General features: G+C 44.2%; 1 protein-coding gene across 2 annotated transcripts; it reads right to left on the reverse strand.

Moving 5' to 3' along the window:
* Nucleotides 1-1,925: 1,925 nt before the first annotated feature.
* Nucleotides 1,926-12,307, reverse strand: LOC8024768 (myosin-2 essential light chain). Of its 2 annotated transcripts, XM_002407011.4 has the most exons (6): nt 12,228-12,307; nt 12,136-12,163; nt 11,526-11,666; nt 10,957-11,121; nt 4,097-4,174; nt 1,926-2,198 (listed from the first exon to the last, which is right to left on the reverse strand). In XM_002407011.4, exons 1-6 carry the CDS (start codon nt 12,228-12,230, stop codon nt 2,170-2,172), a joined length of 444 nt encoding a protein of 147 aa, XP_002407055.1. In that variant the 5' UTR covers nt 12,231-12,307; the 3' UTR covers nt 1,926-2,169. The 2 variants fall into 2 exon arrangements, with proteins under 2 accessions (XP_002407055.1, XP_029846705.1); XM_029990845.3 differs by lacking the exons at nt 12,136-12,163; nt 12,228-12,307 and adding an exon at nt 11,858-12,082.
* Between the last annotated feature and the right edge of the window lie 3,673 nt (nt 12,308-15,980).

Below are 15,980 nucleotides of genomic sequence, written 5' to 3' on the forward strand. Positions count from 1 at the left end.
ACTTGTATTTTGCGTCTGTGAACCGCACGGCAGGTTGAAAGCATCCTTTATGGCTTTAACCGGCAGCGCAAGCTTCCGGTACAATCATTTACGGGACCCGTTCGCTTTGTGCACAGGCGCGTCGGTTATCAAATAAAAAAAAAAATGGTATAACTAAGGGCAATACTTTAATCCTCTAAGCAAATTTTGCGTAAAAAAAATGCAGATTGTAGAAGTTTTATTTTTAGGCTTGGGAGATTACTCCAAAAATGCACTCGAGATGCAGTTAGTTGGCTGTGCTATAAATAAATAATTACTTCAAATGGTTTATTTATTTTTTCTTTAGATATTTTTAAAAGAACATTTCAATTGGCGAGAATTTCAAGGCTTGCGGCGTCACGCATGCGTGGGGCGGTTGGATAGATCGATCTACCACATCTCACAACCCTAGTTACTCCAGTTCTACAGACTGCACCTGAAGATATATATAGCATAATTCTAGAGATAATCATTAATGTGATAGCATTATTAAGTGATTAATCACAGATTTCTACCTGGTATCTAGCCTCCTGATGCAGCAGGCCATTTTAGCTCGCTGTACTTGCACCCCATAGCGCTGCGCATGTGCGGGCAGTACGCATTCCTTCACATTTGCACACTCTTCTAAGGACCCGACGACCTCAACGTTGTTCATGAGGGCGTTCTAGACGTCGTCTCCTAGAGGTGGTCCTGGAGGTTGTCTTTGAGTTCACCCTAGAGGTTGTCCTACACGCAGTCCTCTAGGACGTCTGCCTTGAGGTTGCCCTAGAGGTTGTTCTAGATGTCGTCTTCGACGTCAAGATGTCGTCTTGACGTCCTAGACAACGTCTTCAAGGACTATGTCAAAGACGACATTTAGAACGACCCCAAGGACATCAATAGTGATCTCAAGGACGACAAGGATTTAGCGGCAAGTTTCCCCATTAGAGTTAGCGGAAAAATTGACGTTTAAACTATGCACCAATTTAGTTTCCCCGCTAAATGTGGCTGTGTACAATGGTGGTATTTACAAATTTGCCTCGAACACCAGTAGACCGATCTCACTAGCCAGTTTACTACGCCACCTCTGCTGCAATGCATTGAGGGTACTTTAGCCTTTTTTCAAATGCAACAACCTTACTGGAGCTCTGTGCGGGGAGAGCACGAGACTGCACGAGCCCTCACATGCAGTCATCTGCATTCTGTGAACTAAAGCTATAGCGGTATCACGCATGCGCTGAACGCTTAGCAAGATCGGTTCATGTGCTGCCCTGTAATTTTTATCACCAAAAATAAAGTTACACAGGTTCATATCTTACATACACTGAAGGTATAGTGCTCACCAAACTTAAAAGGAGCACGCAAACTGTACCTTTTCTCGTGGGAGCGCTATCCTGACGACAGTCATAATGGTTTTGCGACGTTTAACAAACCATTCCGAAGTGCCAAGTCAAAATGCCGTTGTTTAGCTTCATCCAGGATAGTGTTCTGTTTAAGTTTGGGGAGCACTGCACACACTATACTTATTTTCACCTCAAGAACCGTAGTGGTATCTGTGGGCATTTAAAAATTAGTTGTATCCAAACATACAAAGTTCAAATGCAAATAGTGTTCAGATTTTCCGACAGCCAAATCTGGCAAGAACCACTTCGTGCAGCACATGAACAGTGTGCAGAACTTCCTTTTCATTCTCGAGGTGACGAGTGTAGTTGGCAGTTTGAAGACTTGCACCTAAAAACTTTACAACCTTGCAGAACTCCCAACCCAGCTCTGCACCACCTCAAATCCAGGCTCATTCCAGAGATCATATTTGGGTACTTTTCATCAAATTTACAGAAAAACACAAAAAAAAAAAAAAAAAAAAACTTTGATACAAAAATAGTTAGCAATGTTGTATTGATTGTTTATTAAACAGAATTTAATCTGGATTCTCAAAAACAATTTTATTTCCGAAGCACTCATATATAAATAGAAACCCTGGAAGCCCCAGTAAATATGCCAAAGCCACAAAACTGCCACTGCAGCTGCATTTAAAAATTGATCCTCATTTTTAATTTTGGAATGAAAAGCAACCCCCCCCCCCCCTCCCCCAAATCCACAAGGGGCCTTTTGCAGTGGACTACAAAATGGTGGGCCCATGCTCCTCTGGCAACACCGGGGTCTTTTTTTAGCTCAGCCGTTCATCACCATCTTCACAAAGTCTGCAAGGAAAGAAAAAAACGCGGTTCCGTCAAGATGCCCAGGTATTCAAACCGGCGTCAAACCAAAAACCGGATCAAAACTATTATATTTTTTACCACACCAAACACAAAATTGTAACCGAAATCGTAACATTTCATATCGACCCGAACCAAACCACAATCTTGTGTGGTGGTTATCTGTCTATTGGAAAACAGTTTGGCATATTGAAATGCGAGCTGAACCCACTTTTCCAAGTGATGGTGCGAGGTTAATTTGAACATGGCGATGTTGGGGTCAGTGGTGCAGTGTTGCCTAAATAAATGTCAGCCATGCAGAGACGACTCAATAATAATGAAACAAATCAATTCCCTGTCTATGGCCAGCATGACTTGGCACTGGTGAATCAATGCAGAGGTGTACGCTGCTAGCTGGCTATGCCAAGAAAAAAAGCTATTCTGTTTTGATGCTGCCAAACCATAATCCTTCAAGGAAAAAAGCACACATGAAGATCAAAATTTAAAAAATCGATGGGCCGTCAGCGTGTGTGTTCTGTGGTGGCAAAAACTGAAGGTGCCACTGAGAAGGCAGAGAGGCAAAACAAAGCCATGAGAAGCATGACACAAGGGCACAGATTTCCAGAAACTCAAAATGCTACATAAAAAATTTTTATGTGGCATGTTTTCTTTTTTTTTTTCCCTTTTTTTTTTTTTTTTTTTGTTGCTTTAAATTGTCTGCTGGCTGCCCTCCATCCTCTTTTTCTTCAACTCAGTCATTCAAGATAGGTAGTTTGCAAGTATTGTGCAAGCCAGCCGATTGACCTTGCATGTGAATACTGTACTTCGGTAGTTTCCAGGTGCCTGGGCGACCATGCAATTTGAACAGAGTGGTGTTTCTGATAAAAAGTGAAGATAAAAAAGGAGACTAAGCAAACATATGTCCTGCTGTCTACATTTTCACAGCACAGCTTTTGACAAGATTTTTGTTGTCTATTTTAATGTAGATTACACAGAGTAACTCTTTTTTTTTTTTTTCTTCTTAATGCTTGGATCTATGAATCCTGTTTTGTTAAGCACAGGAAATGCGTTAGCGGCCATGGTCTAAGGTAGAGTATGAAGCAGTTCTAACCAGTTCAGACTTGGTGTAACAGTTAACAGAATCAATATTTTGTATAGACATTTCCCACGGGGGCGCCGCCATCTTGAATTGTCGTCACTTCCAGTATGGGCGGCGACAAAATAATAAAACATTTCAACCTGTAACTAGCAAAAAAATAGAGGGGAGCCAAAACGAGAATGTGTGACGGTTAGGCTTATATCATAAATGTCTTCTTTTGGCGTGGCGACGGCAAAACAATGTTTTCGCCCATACTGGAAGTGACGACAATTCAAGATGGCGGCACCCTTGTGGAAAAGGTCTATATACGACTGAAATGCAACCAAACCAAAATAGAATACAAAGCTACTGAACTCAAATCCAAACAAGAATAATGAACAGTAAGATACCCTGAATAACATGCAGCCAACATTATGCTTGCACCATCTCAACAAATGCTTCAATAAATATTGACTGTTGTAGGATCAAGCCCCTGCTCCTAGAAAGGTCCTTGCAAAATAAATTTTTGAAAGTAGTATAAAAATATTTCATCTCAGAATGCACAATAGTGGTGGCAACAATACTGCTTCAGGGTTGGAACACAGAATTTTAATCAAGAAATTTTAGCGACCCTGCTAACACATTACAAAGACCAGACATCAGGGGCCTTGAAGTTCCTGGGAAAAAGGATGAGATGCTTCAGAAACGAGATGCGCATAAGATGCCACGACAAATTACAGCAATATTTATGTTCCATGATATGAAGCTTTATGTAGAAGCAAAGTTTCACAAGCAATGCACACCAAACAAGCAATATGTGTCTTACCTTCATAGTGGACATTCCCTTGGGAGTCTTCTTGTCCAGCCAACAGCTGCTCCACTTCATCGTCTGTCAGTTTCTCACCTGAATCCAGAAGGAGTAAGGGAAGTCAGGCATAAAAGTACTTCCAAGCAAGAAGTGTCAGGGCATAGACACAGTCCACGTGTATGACCAATGCTCTCAAAATGGGAGTGCATGTCACAGGGAACGTGCAGAGTGCGATACAGTAAGCCCCGACACGTTGCCGTAAGCTTTTAATAATTTATTCTCTCAAGGTGAATGGCTGACATAAAAACACCAGTGTACTGGAAGCAACAAGTGCATCAGCCAGCGGCATAGTAGACAGAGGAGAGGCTTCAAGGCCCCCCTCTTCAGACCCAGCTCCAAAGCCAACCCCCATTCCCCATCATAGACATCCCAACTGGGGATGTCTACGATTGTTCAAGGTGAGGCCATGAAAAGGTACACACTGGGTAAGGTCAGAGCCGTATCTGGGGAGAGTTTGGTCAGTCTATGATCTCGCCGCCGGAACGCTCTCCTCCCAAGTGAGCCAATCAGCACGCGGCGTAGAGCGAGAGGCATGAGCACATGCGCGTGAACTCCCGGCTGCTCCCACCTGACTAGGGAGGGCCGCCATCTTCGATCATTCTCCCGGCGAAATGCGTGGGATCGGCATCTAAATCTCGATTATTGCCTTCTATATCGCTGGCTCTGGCAAGAAAACGACAATCTGTTATTCCTCGGTGGGTTTTAAAAAGCTAATAAATGAAGATTTTTCGGCGTATGGCCACAAACTTTTATTCAGGCGAAAAAGAAGTCGGCCCGTAGCAGACGACGCGTAGCCTCAGCTGTGCTCTTCTCCGACCAGTCTCCGACAGCGTTGCTAAAAAATGGCGGTAGTCTCCTCTCTGCTCCCTTCTTTGTCTCTCGCTCCTTTGGCGCTCTCCTCCCTTTCATTTACTTTTCTCCTCTCCGGTGCCTTCGTCGCCACGCCTACTGGCCAATCTCTCCCGGCTCTGGGTAAAGTTAGCAAAAATCAATTATACAAGCTTTCCCTTTACGGGCCAACAAATTCTCGCCATGGGCCTGTTTTCTTGATACCTTCTATAATCTGTACGATGCAGAAATGATGCCAATGCATTTACAATGAAGTAATCTCCCATGATTAATTCACAATGAGCCAGTTGAAACCAAGATTGGTAAGGCCAGTGCCATGAGATATGGTAGCAGCTAAAATAATTCAGTATTGAACTTTACTTTGCAGAATATGCCATAGGATATGCACCATTGTAATTTTTATTCTTTTTTTATTTTCATTTTGCAATGAGAACAAAAAAGGGCTTTCAAAAAGAATTTTATCAGCCATGTTAAATATGACCATTTATATACAAAAATAAGGGTCGGCCCTGTGCCATTAAGCGCCCTGGCCAAACTCCAGTTAGAATTATTAAGAGTCTATTGAATATGTAGAGTCTATTGAATAGCAAGATGGACAAAAATTTAGCAGCGCTGATTTCCTCAACTGACTGAATAGAACAAGTGGCAGCAAATTAAAATATGGAACCAGTGCCTGAGTGGGAATTGTGCTGTGGATATTGTTGGATTTCAGATGTTCCACCAATACACGGAATGCACCCAAGATAATGCCAGATATCAACGTGAGCATTCGGTTCAAATTTATGTTCGAATTTATGAACTGTGCTTAGCTGTAGTGTTTACATGTAACAAGTGAATATGTACAAGCCTTGGGGTATTCTTTATTTGCGCAACATTGAAGGAGTCACGCATCTGTTCTAGTCGTACATCAGCCACTTATATTTTTTTAAGACTACACGCAGCCAATGAAGTTTCCAGTTGGAAACTCAAATAACCTCACATCATCCCACACAAGATACACTATGATAAAGATCTGAATAGAAATCATTGCATGGTCACCTTGATGTAAGGGTGTGGATGATTTTGAATGTACTGCTTCAAAAAAGCAGCAGAGTTTACAAAATCACCGCTGTTTCATGCTAAGATGCAGAAGACATGTGACCATTCGTCTCAGCATATGATCGGCGACAAGTGAAAAATTGAGCAACTCGTTCGCCTCACAAGGTTCATATCCCTCTACTAGCTAAACGCTTCCACTTGCTTTCAACACATGCCATTAGCTTCAGGAACAGATTCTTTTTAACATGGCAGAGTGTGCCTAGCAAACACGGCTGTTTGCACAAGTTGTTATTTACAAACATCTTTACCTAGCAGGTTTGCATCGCAAAGTCGTAACAAAACCAAACTTTTTTTTTTTTTTTTTTTTTCAGCAGTCTGTACAATGACGCTATGCAGCGTAATTGAAGTGTTCAATGCCCATGGTAGCTCAAGCAATTAAGTTCAGGCATTTTGAAGACACTTCGTCTGACATAGCCTGCTTCCCTTTGTTCATTTTCTGCTAGCCCTAAGTTATGCTGTGAAATTGTAGTGGCATCAGCTTCGGGGCAGTTTCTGAGGGACAAAGTGAAAATGCTGCAGTCACCACCATCGAAGGGGTACGCTGCGCAAGATGCGCACAAGTGGTACCTCCACCACCAAATTGGGTCATCAGACTTTGTGTGCTTCTCATAAAATTAATAAATAAAGGCTGCCTTAAAAATAATATATCTAAACAGTATTTATTAATCTGTAAAATGTTGCACCCTTGCAATTTTTCATTGTTGCAACCGCACGCACAGTAAACTAGGCAAGAAGTGACTGCCTCGTCCTATTGTGCATAGGTGACGGTAAATTAAAGGGGAGGTGCGACGATTTCCGGACTTCGGTCAAACATTTGTGGAAGTTGCCCTCTGACACTTCTAAAGTAAAAAACCAAAACCAATTTTGCCCGAGTCTCGTAGTTGTTGCGTCAAAAAAAAAAGATGAATATTGGCATTTCCGGCACCCCTCAACTCACTTCCAGTCTTTAGGGTCACACCTGGTTTCCCTCCTAGTGACGTAATTTGGGGTGCCGTGTAGGTTCCCGTGTGCTCTCTTGGAGGACGCTTCCTCTCCCTCTCTCTCTGCTGGCATTAGCAGGCGTTATGCTGCAGCACCGAGCGAGGTCATGTAAGCTTTTCGCCGTAGTTCCTTCGGCTGCCACTCGCAGCTGCAGGTGGGGGAAAAAGCTAGACTTTTGCTTTGCGATTATGTGGCGGAATAGCGACATTTTTTAATGAACATGTTTTCTGTATCCTCTGGGGCACAATAAACAACGTAAAAATGATGAGATGCAAATTCTTTTAATCTGGAAATCGTTGCACCCCCCCTTTAAAGGGATACTTCAACGAAATTTGAAATATTCCCGTCGTGTTCAAAAATAGGTTGAATATGATCCACAATATCCGTAAATGACAATCGCACGTTTGTATTTTGATCCTGGTGGCTGTATTTTTCGTTATAAACGGCCCACTCTGGCAAGCGCTCGGAGAAGGCCCAGCTTAAAGCACGTGACATCCAACGCAATCGTGACATAGGTCGTCTCAAGACGAGCAAAGCTACGGCGAGGCTGACGTCGAGAGGATGGCCTATTCGTTCCAGCCACCGAAGCGGCTGCTTTTGTACGAATTTTGAGTGACGGGTTAATCTTTTATAATCTTCTAGGGGGACAATAGCGACTTCTGCGACACACAAAAGGGATTCTCGGGAAGAGGGGAGTTCCTCCTTCCCCCGTTCTCTCGTCGTGGCCGGAGACGAGACAACCTCCGTCACTAGCTGTCAAGGTTCCTAGACGAGCATTACAAACGAGGCGTTAGCGACATCCACCAGGTGCTCTTTGCTAATCATTTAATTCGTTTTAAAATTCCTTTTCGAGACTTTTTTAACAAGATATTGGTATGTTTCATGTGATACTGCTCTTTTGAACACATATAGACCAAAAAATGAGCGCCGAAATTTCGTTGTAGTATCCCTTTAAGTCTTTATTGTGCCACGCCATCACCTACACCTCGTCGAAGTAGAGAATGTGCATTTGTCGTGCAGGCGACTTTGCTACCAAGCGACAATGTTGTCCAGCTCGGACAGCAGCAAGCTTTGCTCTCTCTTTTCCGCATGGTGCCGATGTCGCAGTGCAGACAATGCACTATATTCGCAACAGCGAAGGGACTTGAAACAGGGACATAAAAATTGTGGGCGGAGCTTCTCCCGAATAATCGACTTGTCACTAACTATACAGTGCAATACACTTATAACGATGTTCTGCTTATAACAATCAGTTTCTAGGGTTTCTGGTCCAGATACAATAATAATCGGTTATAACGATTAAACTTTCGGGTTGTCTCATTATCGTTTTAAGTGGATTGCACTGTAGTTCAGGACATTTCAATGAGTTTGTTTGTTAAGGGAATAATATCTAGGGTTCCGGGTTTTCGGAGAAGCCGAAAAGTACTTGTCGGTAAAATTTTTGTAAACTCAAATTTATTCAAAAAAGAAAACAAAAAAACAGACGGTCAGGGCCTGTCTCGATTTAAATCTCGGACTATTGACTAAAGCGGGTTTACAGTATATTTCGTCAAGTTTCATTCAGGACGACAGGTCACTGCACTAGTAGGTTATGGCAAAAGCTACTGTTCCAGTTTCCAGCTAGCACTAGTATATAAACACTACCTGAACTCTGTTACGTCACGGCGTGGTGGTGGCAACCCGTCGAGCACACTTCCCATCTGGGGCTGTGGGTGAAAGTGCCTATGCAAGACATACATTCCTGCATTGTTTTGAAAGAAACCAGAAAAAAACCTGCCTTTTCGCCAAAACGCCGCAACTGGGGCTGTGCCAAAAAAGTTGAGAAAGGTTTGAAGGTCAGTTTCTAAGTGCCCGGTTAATCCGAAAACGTGGATATGTCCCGTGGAAAGGGAAAACCAGATGCCATCGGACCACAGTTGCTTGGGCGGGAAGCATTTTGGGCTGAATTCACGGATACTTCTATCATCAGATTTATTTGTTTTGTTCCAACAGGAGCGCGGGAAAACCGTCAAGTTGTACAGGCCACCTGCAGACTACGTTCAGCTTGTCTTCAAGTTCAAACAATTGCCTAATCATTTGAACTGTCGTCTGCTCTTTCAAACGTTTCTTCTTGTCGTCTGCTCTTGCAGACGACACCGGCCCATAGACCAAACATTGGCTTGGTAATTGCGATAAGAAGTACATGCAGGCTTCAAAAGACTTAAGTTTGAAGGTTGATTGGGGTAAGCAGGCTCAATGTAAGCAGTAGATACAAGGGGATGTTGACCATTGTTACCAGTGGCCATCACCAACATGTTATGCTTGATTCACTTGATCCGATTCTGCTTGCAATTTTCAGTATTGACATCGACCATCTCGGCTACAACTGAAAGTTGCGAGCAAAATCTCATCGAGCGAATCAAGCTTTAGCATCCATTCTGCGGCGTCCACGCAGAATGAGTCGCCACATGTCACATTATTCACACAAAGTTTTGCGCTGTAACATGGCTCGGTAATTTCGCTGAGGCCGCTCTAGTAGTCGGACATTGCCAGGAAGACATAGAATCAATAATTCCAAAGCGGAGAAGAGCACGGGGACTCACACTTACGCCGAACACATCGCATTTCAATGGTTTGTTTATGGGTGACTGCGAGCTTCTTGCCAAACTCCACCACGCACGACTAGGGGCACTCCGGTTTGTATGTAAACATGAGTTGGTCTATACTATTCGTGCTCCTCAGAAAAGGATTTCTCCGTGCATTTATTACGGAGAAAAAGATGAGCCTGTAAATTTCATAAGGGGAAACAGGGCAGGGGAGCTTTTACACTTTCCAGCAACTATGTCCAGGTGCTTAGTGGTTGTGAAGTGTTGACATTTATCCAAGCAACATTTGTTTGCAAGTTTTGTTGTGGGACAGTTAGCATTTCCAACGGCAAGGGTGCCATTCCCAAATGGAGCTAAAAAGTATAAATCAATACAGGTGAATTTAGAACATTTTGTGTTCGAAAATTATTTATATTTCTTGGGAAGGAACAGCAGCAAAAAACTTGGACAAGGGTAAAGAAACACACATGACAAAACGGCACTACCGTAGAATACCGTGCATCCGCCCATACCACACTAAGCGCCCATACCCGAATTTGTAAGATCTGAGAATATATGCACAGTACATTGATATGCAAAATTGATGACCGGACAAGCGCACATCCCCCATTTTTTCGCGATTATCTCTAAATTTTGAGTGGGCGCTTGCCCGGTATTTTACGGTAAACTAACAACTGTTGTTTCATACAAAACTATTAAGGGCATTACGTAGCCACTGATATGGCCTACCTTGACATAATATGCTGCTTGGTTGGTGCATGTGTGGTGTCTATATTTTTCTTATAAGATGCTTCTCGTTTCCTTCCTTCCATTTTTTGTGTATTAAACAACAATTGTTAGTTCACCGCCTTCCTGTTCTGTGGCTTTCTTTACCCTTGTCCAAGTTTTTTGCCGCAGTTCCTTCCCAAGATGTCCACTTCAAACCAACCAGCCCAACACGTCACATTGTTATTTATATTTTAATTGGGGAAAATTTTAGAACACAGCGAAATTAAACTCAAAATTTCGAAGAATTGGGAATATCGCAAAAATAAAAAAGCATTTCATGCTTTAAAAACACGCGGATTACAAGTGGGGTAGCTGATAAACGGCCCGCGTGAGCTTCCCGACAGAATCCAAAAAGGGAAAATACGGGTATTTACAACTGAACTTGAATGATATTTTAACTGTTAGCGAAGTATTGTTTCTTTGGAAGGGCAAAATGGGTATCCCAAAATAAAGAGAGACGGACTGCCAACCCAACAAAGCATCCTCTCAATGAGCTCACTTCTCCCAAAGCCTAAGCATCCAACTCCCCGTCCTCACCCAGGGTGGTGAGCAGGTGCCTGAGCTCGGCTGAGCTGATGTAGCCGTTGCCGTCCTTGTCGAAGTGGCGCAGGCCCTCAATGAAGTCCTCGGCCGTGTCCGTGCTTCGGTTCTTGCTGATGGTCTGCAGGATCGGCAGGAAAACGTCGAAGCTGATCCGCTCATCTACAAGCCGGAAAGGAGTGTAGGTGGTGCTTAAAACACAGAGGAATGCCAGAAGTTGGCTAAGTGCCATCTGTCAAGTGTTCTCGTGTACTGCTCACACTAATGACATGCATCTTCATAATGCCTTACTTGATGGGTGCTTAGAGAGCGTAAGGATGGAGCCCTCAAGCATCCACGCCCTGGAGCAAATGCTGGCACAAACAGCAAGCAGGCTGAAGAGCTTAGTCTCTGGCCAACATTATTGCGAAAAATGCAGGGTACGTTGATGGTCATGCGCGCGGTTAGTACGTGAGCAGCTAGTGCCCGCGTTTATTTTATACAACAAACGTCTTTTCTTTTCTTTTTTTTCATTAAACGTCACTTTGTAAACAGACGGTTCAAGGGTGCAGAGAGAAGCGCATTACCGGGTCTCAGTTGGTGGCAGCACTTCTTGACCTCGGCCTCTGTGGGATTCTGACCCAGGGCGCGCAGCACGTCGCCCAGCTGGGAGATGTTGATCTTGCCATCTCCTCGGTTGTCGAACAGGGAGAACGCCTCTTGGTAGTCTGCGGCCCGAGAGAGAACGTTAAACGAGCGACGGGCCACTCCCAAGACCACGTTTTCCCCGAACCCCTACTGCCTTGAGAAATTAGTCCCCCGATAGTTAACTTCCTAATCAGTAATAAATCGTTTTCTAGCAGCGCGAAAAATTAAAGCTGCAAGAAGAGGGCTTGATAAATGACAGCGGACGTGGTACCAAGTTCCGGGAAATTGAAGTGGCCTCTTCGAACGAACACCATGTTGCGAGTTTCAGTTACGAGCGACTGGCACCAACACGGACAGACTGACGGAGAACGGCGCGTTTAACCTTAGCTGCCGTCGGTGTTTTGTCTCTAAATCAGTAGGAAACCGCGACGCCCTAGACAGAACGGGATGCGGTATACCGCCGAGAATGCGTCAGGGTGTGTCATCGACTAAACGTTGGTTGACGCAGGAGCGCTATCAGCCAAGCCATCTTCCTTGCTCGAGACTCACCGCTTATTTGGTCGTCTGTGTATCCAGCCTGAAAACGACATCGAAGCAGAGATTTGAATTCACAGCTTAAATTCCTGATGGAGCGAGCTTACCATAGCGAAGAATCAGCGACGACCAACTCAACCACTCAACTTCTAAACTTCTAAAATGGCGATTCCCACAATCTCATGCAGAGAAACGTCACATCCTGCCCGGAAGCTGACACGTACTTTGCGACTGCGCAGACCACTGAACCGCCGCGTCGTCTGCTACTTTGCTTCCCGCCTGCTTTGTGGAATGCCATCTCGCAAGTTATGCGCAGCCAACGTTACTTGCAGCGCTATCAAGGGTGCGGCCGCCGAGGCGCCGAGGCGGCAAGAGCGTAGGCTTGGAAATTCTTTCTGTTAACCAAGAGCTCGCGCAAAGAAACGCGCTCGTATCTGTGGCAACTCTGCGCATCAGATTATAATGCTATTAAAATGCAAAGGTGCAAGCGAGCTGGACAAGAATGATGAAAATAATCCCTGGAGAAGGGGAACAGGAGGGACAAAGGACAAACACAAATCTCCAAACACAGCTAGGTGACTGGTGCGCGACCGAAAATCCGCCTGATCCGGGTATCGAACCCGGGACCTCTCCATTACAGGTGGAGCGCTCTACCAACTGAGCTAACCAGGGGTTAGACGTCAATAGAGCAAACGCGGGTTTTATCAGCCGACACCAGTCTAACACCAACAAGGGTGAAGCTTGCAATTTACGGTTAAGATTATAATGCAATTGAAATGCAAAGGTGCAAGCGAGCTGCATGGACAAGAATGATGAAAATAATCCCTGGAGAAGGAGAACAGGAGGGACAAAGGACAAACACAAATCTCCAAACACAGCTAGGTGACTGAGGCGCGACCGAAAAAAATCCGCCTGGTCCGGGTCCGCGCAGTCCGCGCATCTCTTCGCCTTTTGGAGCACCTTTTGAAGCAGTCAAAAGTTAACTTTGGAGCACAAGCATACTCTTCATTCCAGTGCGAATACACTGCTAAGATTCATGTGTTGGCCTATGCGGGGCGCAAGTTCATCTGCTTCTTCTTCTACTTCTAAGCGTTGTGAAAGATGGTGGGGGGGGGGGGGGGGGGGGGGGGCGGGGACGTCAGAACGCTTTCTGATAGGCTCTGATTGAAAAGGGGTCCATATCACAAGAGCGAAGGACATTTTAGCGAACGGCGACATTTGAGCGAATGGTCGTTTTAGCGAATAACGGGGGGCGCGCGTTAACCCATCCGTCGCGCTGCGCTTTACGCCGCTTCGCGGCGACAGTCTGCGGCAACTCATTACAAAAATATGAACTCATTTGGCCCACCCGAAAACGCCGCTTCGCGGCGTCCGACTATTCGCTAAAGTGTCGTTCAATGAAACGTGAGCGTTCGCTAAAACGTCATTCGATCAAGTGAGTGCCTCCCCAACCCCTGCGCAGGAAGCAAACTTGCTCTTTACATCCAACCGAAATGCTGTGCTCCTTTTTCCCACCTCTGAACGACGTACGTCTTAGCATTCGTTGCAAAGCACAATTAAATTGCAACGGTAATTTAATTCTCCACGCCAAGAACAATTTTCTGCAAATATTTATGATAGTGAAAAGTCAGCATGTGGACGATTAATATGTCTTTAAAATACAACCGATTGGACCTATTCCCTAACTTCATTCCACTGCTGGTTGATATTTAGTTGAAACTAAATCGAATGGCAGTTGAACGAGCATGCTTGCGCTCAGTTTAAACGCCAGTCAGCCAGTTAAATAGCCAAGGTGTTAACATAAAAATTAAACATATGGCACAGCCCCTACACCAAATCCACGTGATTCATAACGCCCTCTCCTATGCCCAAGTTTTCTTTTTTCCTTTTTTCTTTATTGGACACAATGTGCAGCATACAAATGCCATGTCAATATTCATACAAACCGCCCAAACGCTCATGGGCTATCTCCTATGCCCAAGTTCAAAGTAAAAAAAGCACGACCGATAACCACGACCTGCACGCAACTTACTGTCGCAGAGTTTCGTATAAACTAACGGTAGTTTTATTTTGCATATTTTACTGCCACATAGTATATATTTCGACAAATAGCATTCACCACGTTTCTTTTTTTGTTACTTGTTTTTTAAATGCCCGACGCGCAGGCACCATTCCAACCTGGAGGAGTGCTTTCCCCTTATGTGCTGTGGCAAAGCGACGTTTTTAGGCTAGGTGGCTCAAGCTACCGCCCGTTATAAAGGGCGGTCATTAGCACTTCGCAGATGTAGCTTCTCTGGATTGCACCAATGTGCGGTGAAAAGCGCACTCAACGGAGCCTAAAAAAAAAAAAAAAATTGGTTTGTGTGTATGTTTATACAGCCTAGAACTTGGTCTGCCTCACAGGGGCGACGAGTCTCCCAGTTGTAGATGAGCAATTTAGCCAGTGCAGTACAACCGCTAGCCTGGGGTCTTTAACGTGCACCACGCAGCAGTGATACACGACCGCATGCCGGTACGATACTCATCCAGATCGAAACGGGCAGGGGTGGGGCTCGAACCCAGGATCCCTGGGTTCTGCAGCGCTCCACGTGCTCCGAGCTGGTGTGCGCTAACCCACTCGGCCACCGATCCCTCCAATCAACGGAGCCTATTAAACCGCCAGACAGTGAGAAATATCACGAAACTACGGATACCAATCACATTTTATACGAAACAGAAATCACACATTATTCTAAGCAACAACGCAGAAAGTAAGGAAAAAACGCGCAAGCTTACCATAAATTGCAGGCAGTGAAGCGGTAAATGGAATGAGCTTGTGGTGCAATGTTTGCGCAAATTCACATTTCGGTAAATGTAGCAAATATAGCAAAGTGAGCATTTTGGTGCACTATTGTGCAGCAACCGCATTACTGCTCTCAATTACAACATACTTCAAAAAGGACAAAAATCATTTAGATTTTTTAGTGTTAAGATGTATTTTGAAAATAAAATTTGGGAGGTTGGCCACAGCCACTTCACATTCACAAAACTTTTAGTCCCATGGATTGTTTCTTAAATATACAAAACTTGATGATCAACTGATTTGCAAGTGTGCACTTATTAACGAGACCTGCATGCCGAATTTTCTTTTTATGCTTTTACTTACTTTGTCTTTCGTTTCCTTTCCCAAAGCAGAAGCCAGTTAGAGATTAACTTGGCTAATTTTTTCGTTTTTAATTGATAAAACCAACCAAGGTCTCTCTGTATGCATTCATTGGATTAGCCAGGCCAACTCAGAAAAAGCATTTACTAGCAGTCATAGTTAAGTTCATCGCTGGTGAGCGCAAAGTTACATAAACTTCCACAACACTTCTGCAATAAGTGGGGACTCATTTCGAGCATGTGCTGTGAACGCCACACTCAAATATAGTGCCCAGTGAATACCATCAATATAACTACGAAGTCACTTATGTTCCAATTTGTTTTCAGACCGGCTTGTGTAAGCTACGCACACTAGTGTGAAGTCACTTCTGAAACCCGCTGTGCTGTGACCTGTGAACGTATCTGCATTCTCTATCCTTCCATTTTTGAACAAGGTAACCACTGCCAAAGCGGTGAGTTGGGCTCCATATTTTCTACAAAAAATTCTAGGACCATGGTACTTGCAGCGTTATAAACCAAAACGTCACCGACATATTACCAGCAAAACCAGAGTATGGCTTTCACTTTTCAGTCCATGCACCACTTCCATGGCTGTTAAGGTACTTTACTTTACCTAGGTACTTACCTATGTACAAATAACTGGAAATTGGCATCTAGGTACTTTTATTGTATCTGAAATACAAACCTAGGTATTTTCATTTCTCGGGATCTGCATCTGT

The sequence above is a fragment of the Ixodes scapularis genome, unplaced genomic scaffold, assembly GCF_016920785.2.
Source record: "Ixodes scapularis isolate PalLabHiFi unplaced genomic scaffold, ASM1692078v2 PGA_scaffold0__279_contigs__length_252992795, whole genome shotgun sequence".
Classification (NCBI taxonomy): domain Eukaryota; kingdom Metazoa; phylum Arthropoda; class Arachnida; order Ixodida; family Ixodidae; genus Ixodes; species Ixodes scapularis.